The sequence below is a fragment of the Salmo salar genome, chromosome ssa07 (assembly GCF_905237065.1).
Source record: "Salmo salar chromosome ssa07, Ssal_v3.1, whole genome shotgun sequence".
Lineage (NCBI taxonomy): Eukaryota > Metazoa > Chordata > Actinopteri > Salmoniformes > Salmonidae > Salmo > Salmo salar.
In genome coordinates this window covers 1,017,501-1,025,000 of record NC_059448.1, presented here as the reverse complement: position 1 = coordinate 1,025,000, position 7,500 = coordinate 1,017,501, and the positions used below count along the sequence as shown (strand labels likewise).

General features: G+C 48.4%; 1 protein-coding gene across 1 annotated transcript in view; it reads right to left on the bottom strand.

The window, feature by feature from the left end:
* camta2 (calmodulin binding transcription activator 2) overlaps positions 1-7,500 on the bottom strand; it is a 108,647-nt gene that overhangs the window by 77,980 nt on the left and 23,167 nt on the right. Inside the window, exon 6 of the mRNA XM_045722568.1 lies at positions 1,135-1,206. Within this exon, the coding sequence (XP_045578524.1) occupies positions 1,135-1,206 (72 nt within the window). The remainder of the gene's footprint in view (positions 1-1,134; positions 1,207-7,500) is intronic.

Sequence of the window (7,500 nt, the reverse complement as noted above, 5' to 3'; positions counted from 1 at the left end):
GGACAGAGGCGGAGTCTCCCTGGGGGACAGAGGCGGAGTCTCCCTGGGGGACAGAGGCGGAGTCTCCCTGGGGGACAGAGGCGGAGTCTCCCTGGGGGACAGAGGCGGAGTCTCCCTGGGGGACAGAGGTGGAGTCTCCCTTGGGGACAGAGGTGGAGTCTCCCCCTGGGGACAGAGGTGGAGTCTCCCTTGGGGGACAGAGGTGGAGTCTCCTTGGGGACAGAGGTGGAGTCTCCTTTGGGGGACAGAGGTGGAGTCTCCCTGGGGGACAGAGGTGGAGTCTCCCTGGGGGACAGAGGTGGAGTCTCCCTGGGGGACAGAGGTGGAGTCTCCCTGGGGGACAGAGGTGGAGTCTCCCTGGGGGACAGAGGTGGAGTCTCCCTGGGGGAAGAGGTGGAGTCTCCCTTGGGGACAGAGGTGGAGTCTCCCTTGGGGACAGAGGTGGAGTCTCGGGGACAGAGGTGGAGTCTCCCTTGGGGGAAGAGGTGGAGTCTCCCTTGGGGGAAGAGGTGGAGTCTCCCTGGGGGAAGAGGTGGAGTCTCCCTGGGGCAGAGGTGGAGTCTCCCTGGGGGAAGAGGTGGAGTCTCCCTGGGGAAGAGGTGGAGTCTCCCTTGGGGCAGAGGTGGGAGACTCTCTAGAATGGTGTTTATCCAGGTGTGCTGTCTAGAATGGTGTTTATCCAGGTGTGCTGTCTAGAATGGTGTTTATCCAGGTGTGCTGTCTAGAATGGTGTTTATCCAGGTGTGCTGTCTAGAATGGTGTTTATCCAGGTGTGCTGTCTAGAATGGTGTTTATCCAGGTGTGCTGTCTAGAGTGGTGTTTATCCAGGTGTGCTGTCTAGAATGGTGTTTATCCAGGTGTGCTGTCTAGAGTGGTGTTTATCCAGGTGTGCTGTCTAGAGTGGTTCATTGCCGGAGTTGTTCTGTTAAGATTTATTACCATAATGTAAATGTGATTTATGTTTTTTGGACAGCACACCTGGGAAAACACCATTCTAGACATGGGTCCAGTACATTTCTGACGGTAAATTTAAATCTTCACGTTTTCCCGTGCCACATTTACCACACGGAAACACGGAAAGACAGACAGACAGACAGACAGACAGACAGACAGACAGGCTGGATTGTAACTGACCTGCAACAGCCAGTAGCACCTCCTGTGGAATGTTGGGACGATGGAAGAATGGACGTAGCAACCATAGAGACACTGGAGAGAGAGAGAGGACATGTTGGGACGTAGTAACCATAGAGACACTGGAGAGAGAGAGAGAGAGAGAACATGTTGGGACGTAGTAACCATAGAGACACTGGAGAGAGAGAGAACATGTTGGGACGTAGTAACCATAGAGACACTGGAGAGAGAGAGAGAAACATGTTGGGACGTAGTAACCATAGAGACACTGGAGAGAGAGAGAGAGAGAACATGTTGGGACGTAGTAACCATAGAGACACTGGAGAGAGAGAGAGAACGAACATGTTGGGACGTAGTAACCATAGAGACACTGGAGAGAGAGAGAACATGTTGGGACGTAGTAACCATAGAGACACTGGAGAGAGAGAGAGAGAACATGTTGGGACGTAGTAACCATAGAGACACTGGAGAGAGAGAGAGAGGACATGTTGGGACGTAGTAACCATAGAGACACTGGAGAGAGAGAGAACATGTTGGGACGTAGTAACCATAGAGACACTGGAGAGAGAGAGAACATGTTGGGACGTAGTAACCATAGAGACACTGGAGAGAGAGAGAGAGACATGTTGGGACGTAGTAACCATAGAGACACTGGAGAGAGAGAGAGAGGACATGTTGGGACGTAGTAACCATAGAGACACTGGAGAGAGAGAGAGAGAACATGTTGGGACGTAGTAACCATAGAGACACTGGAGAGAGAGAGAGAGAGAACATGTTGGGACGTAGTAACCATAGAGACACTGGAGAGAGAGAGAACGAACATGTTGGGACGTAGTAACCATAGAGACACTGGAGAGAGAGAGAACATGTTGGGACGTAGTAACCATAGAGACACTGGAGAGAGAGAGAGAGAACATGTTGGGACGTAGTAACCATAGAGACACTGGAGAGAGAGAGAGAGAGACATGTTGGGACGTAGTAACCATAGAGACACTGGAGAGAGAGAGAACATGTTGGGACGTAGTAACCATAGAGACACTGGAGAGAGAGAGAACATGTTGGGACGTAGTAACCATAGAGACACTGGAGAGAGAGAGAGAGAACATGTTGGGACGTAGTAACCATAGAGACACTGGAGAGAGAGAGAGAGGACATGTTGGGACGTAGTAACCATAGAGACACTGGAGAGAGAGAGAGAACATGTTGGGACGTAGTAACCATAGAGACACTGGAGAGAGAGAGAGAAACATGTTGGGACGTAGTAACCATAGAGACACTGGAGAGAGAGAGAACATGTTGGGACGTAGTAACCATAGAGACACTGGAGAGAGAGAGAGAGAGAGAGAGAACATGTTGGGACGTAGTAACCATAGAGACACTGGAGAGAGAGAGAGAACATGTTGGGACGTAGTAACCATAGAGACACTGGAGAGAGAGAGAGAACATGTTGGGACGTAGTAACCATAGAGACACTGGAGAGAGAGAGAGAGAGAACATGTTGGGACGTAGTAACCATAGAGACACTGGAGAGAGAGAGAGAGAACATGTTGGGACGTAGTAACCATAGAGACACTGGAGAGAGAGAGAGAGAACATGTTGGGACGTAGTAACCATAGAGACACTGGAGAGAGAGAGAGAGACATGTTGGGACGTAGTAACCATAGAGACACTGGAGAGAGAGAGAGAGACATGTTGGGACGTAGTAACCATAGAGACACTGGAGAGAGAGAGAGAACATGTTGGGACGTAGTAACCATAGAGACACTGGAGAGAGAGAGAGAGAACATGTTGGGACGTAGTAACCATAGAGACACTGGAGAGAGAGAGAGACATGTTGGGACGTAGTAACCATAGAGACACTGGAGAGAGAGAGAGAGACATGTTGGGACGTAGTAACCATAGAGACACTGGAGAGAGAGAGAGAACATGTTGGGACGTAGTAACCATAGAGACACTGGAGAGAGAGAGAGAACATGTTGGGACGTAGTAACCATAGAGACACTGGAGAGAGAGAGAGAGAGAACATGTTGGGACGTAGTAACCATAGAGACACTGGAGAGAGAGAGAGAGAACATGTTGGGACGTAGTAACCATAGAGACACTGGAGAGAGAGAGAGAGAACATGTTGGGACGTAGTAACCATAGAGACACTGGAGAGAGAGAGAGAGAACATGTTGGGACGTAGTAACCATAGAGACACTGGAGAGAGAGAGAGAGAACATGTTGGGACGTAGTAACCATAGAGACACTGGAGAGAGAGAGAGAACATGTTGGGACGTAGTAACCATAGAGACACTGGAGAGAGAGAGAGAGAACATGTTGGGACGTAGTAACCATAGAGACACTGGAGAGAGAGAGAGAGAACATGTTGGGACGTAGTAACCATAGAGACACTGGAGAGAGAGAGAGAACATGTTGGGACGTAGTAACCATAGAGACACTGGAGAGAGAGAGAGAGACATGTTGGGACGTAGTAACCATAGAGACACTGGAGAGAGAGAGAGAGAACATGTTGGGACGTAGTAACCATAGAGACACTGGAGAGAGAGAGAGAGAACATGTTGGGACGTAGTAACCATAGAGACACTGGAGAGAGAGAGAGAGAACATGTTGGGACGTAGTAACCATAGAGACACTGGAGAGAGAGAGAGAGAACATGTTGGGACGTAGTAACCATAGAGACACTGGAGAGAGAGAGAGAAGAACATGTTGGGACGTAGTAACCATAGAGACACTGGAGAGAGAGAGAGAGGAACATGTTGGGACGTAGTAACCATAGAGACACTGGAGAGAGAGAGAGAGAACATGTTGGGACGTAGTAACCATAGAGACACTGGAGAGAGAGAGAGAGAACATGTTGGGACGTAGTAACCATAGAGACACTGGAGAGAGAGAGAGAAACATGTTGGGACGTAGTAACCATAGAGACACTGGAGAGAGAGAGAGAGAACATGTTGGGACGTAGTAACCATAGAGACACTGGAGAGAGAGAGAGAGAAACATGTTGGGACGTAGTAACCATAGAGACACTGGAGAGAGAGAGAGAAACATGTTGGGACGTAGTAACCATAGAGACACTGGAGAGAGAGAGAGAACATGTTGGGACGTAGTAACCATAGAGACACTGGAGAGAGAGAGAACATGTTGGGACGTAGTAACCATAGAGACACTGGAGAGAGAGAGAGAACATGTTGGGACGTAGTAACCATAGAGACACTGGAGAGAGAGAGAGAGAACATGTTGGGACGTAGTAACCATAGAGACACTGGAGAGAGAGAGAGAGAGAACATGTTGGGACGTAGTAACCATAGAGACACTGGAGAGAGAGAGAAAACATGTTGGGACGTAGTAACCATAGAGACACTGGAGAGAGAGAGAGAACATGTTGGGACGTAGTAACCATAGAGACACTGGAGAGAGAGAGAGAGAACATGTTGGGACGTAGTAACCATAGAGACACTGGAGAGAGAGAGAGAGAGAACATGTTGGGACGTAGTAACCATAGAGACACTGGAGAGAGAGAGAGAGAACATGTTGGGACGTAGTAACCATAGAGACACTGGAGAGAGAGAGAGAGAAACATGTTGGGACGTAGTAACCATAGAGACACTGGAGAGAGAGAGAGAGAGACATGTTGGGACGTAGTAACCATAGAGACACTGGAGAGAGAGAGAGAGAACATGTTGGGACGTAGTAACCATAGAGACACTGGAGAGAGAGAGAGAGAGAGACATGTTGGGACGTAGTAACCATAGAGACACTGGAGAGAGAGAGAGAGAGAGAACATGTTGGGACGTAGTAACCATAGAGACACTGGAGAGAGAGAGAGAGAACATGTTGGGACGTAGTAACCATAGAGACACTGGAGAGAGAGAGAACATGTTGGGACGTAGTAACCATAGAGACACTGGAGAGAGAGAGAGAGAACATGTTGGGACGTAGTAACCATAGAGACACTGGAGAGAGAGAGAGAGAAACATGTTGGGACGTAGTAACCATAGAGACACTGGAGAGAGAGAGAGAGAGAAACATGTTGGGACGTAGTAACCATAGAGACACTGGAGAGAGAGAGAGAGAGACATGTTGGGACGTAGTAACCATAGAGACACTGGAGAGAGAGAGAGAGAACATGTTGGGACGTAGTAACCATAGAGACACTGGAGAGAGAGAGAAACATGTTGGGACGTAGTAACCATAGAGACACTGGAGAGAGAGAGAGAGAGAACATGTTGGGACGTAGTAACCATAGAGACACTGGAGAGAGAGAGAACATGTTGGGACGTAGTAACCATAGAGACACTGGAGAGAGAGAGAGAGAGGACATGTTGGGACGTAGTAACCATAGAGACACTGGAGAGAGAGAGAGAGAGAACATGTTGGGACGTAGTAACCATAGAGACACTGGAGAGAGAGAGAACATGTTGGGACGTAGTAACCATAGAGACACTGGAGAGAGAGAGAGAGAACATGTTGGGACGTAGTAACCATAGAGACACTGGAGAGAGAGAGAGAAGAACATGTTGGGACGTAGTAACCATAGAGACACTGGAGAGAGAGAGAGAGAACATGTTGGGACGTAGTAACCATAGAGACACTGGAGAGAGAGAGAGAACATGTTGGGACGTAGTAACCATAGAGACACTGGAGAGAGAGAGAGAGAACATGTTGGGACGTAGTAACCATAGAGACACTGGAGAGAGAGAGAGAGAACATGTTGGGACGTAGTAACCATAGAGACACTGGAGAGAGAGAGAGAGAACATGTTGGGACGTAGTAACCATAGAGACACTGGAGAGAGAGAGAGAACATGTTGGGACGTAGTAACCATAGAGACACTGGAGAGAGAGAGAGAGAACATGTTGGGACGTAGTAACCATAGAGACACTGGAGAGAGAGAGAACATGTTGGGACGTAGTAACCATAGAGACACTGGAGAGAGAGAGAGAACATGTTGGGACGTAGTAACCATAGAGACACTGGAGAGAGAGAGAGAACATGTTGGGACGTAGTAACCATAGAGACACTGGAGAGAGAGAGAGAGAACATGTTGGGACGTAGTAACCATAGAGACACTGGAGAGAGAGAGAGAAACATGTTGGGACGTAGTAACCATAGAGACACTGGAGAGAGAGAGAACATGTTGGGACGTAGTAACCATAGAGACACTGGAGAGAGAGAGAACATGTTGGGACGTAGTAACCATAGAGACACTGGAGAGAGAGAGAAGAACATGTTGGGACGTAGTAACCATAGAGACACTGGAGAGAGAGAGAGAACATGTTGGGACGTAGTAACCATAGAGACACTGGAGAGAGAGAGAGAGAACATGTTGGGACGTAGTAACCATAGAGACACTGGAGAGAGAGAGAGAGAGAACATGTTGGGACGTAGTAACCATAGAGACACTGGAGAGAGAGAGAGAGAACATGTTGGGACGTAGTAACCATAGAGACACTGGAGAGAGAGAGAACATGTTGGGACGTAGTAACCATAGAGACACTGGAGAGAGAGAGAGAACATGTTGGGACGTAGTAACCATAGAGACACTGGAGAGAGAGAGAGAGAGACATGTTGGGACGTAGTAACCATAGAGACACTGGAGAGAGAGAGAGAGAAACAATGTTGGGACGTAGTAACCATAGAGACACTGGAGAGAGAGAGAAAACATGTTGGGACGTAGTAACCATAGAGACACTGGAGAGAGAGAGAGAGAACATGTTGGGACGTAGTAACCATAGAGACACTGGAGAGAGAGAGAAAACATGTTGGGACGTAGTAACCATAGAGACACTGGAGAGAGAGAGAGAGAGAGAGACATGTTGGGACGTAGTAACCATAGAGACACTGGAGAGAGAGAGAGAGAGGACATGTTGGGACGTAGTAACCATAGAGACACTGGAGAGAGAGAGAGAAACATGTTGGGACGTAGTAACCATAGAGACACTGGAGAGAGAGAGAACATGTTGGGACGTAGTAAACCATAGAGACACTGGAGAGAGAGAGAGAGAAGAGAGACATGTTGGGACGTAGTAACCATAGAGACACTGGAGAGAGAGAGAACATGTTGGGACGTAGTAACCATAGAGACACTGGAGAGAGAGAGAGAAACATGTTGGGACGTAGTAACCATAGAGACACTGGAGAGAGAGAGAAACATGTTGGGACGTAGTAACCATAGAGACACTGGAGAGAGAGAGAGACATGTTGGGACGTAGTAACCATAGAGACACTGGAGAGAGAGAGGACATGTTGGGACGTAGTAACCATAGAGACACTGGAGAGAGAGAGAGAACATGTTGGGACGTAGTAACCATAGAGACACTGGAGAGAGAGAGGACATGTTGGGACGTAGTAACCATAGAGACACTG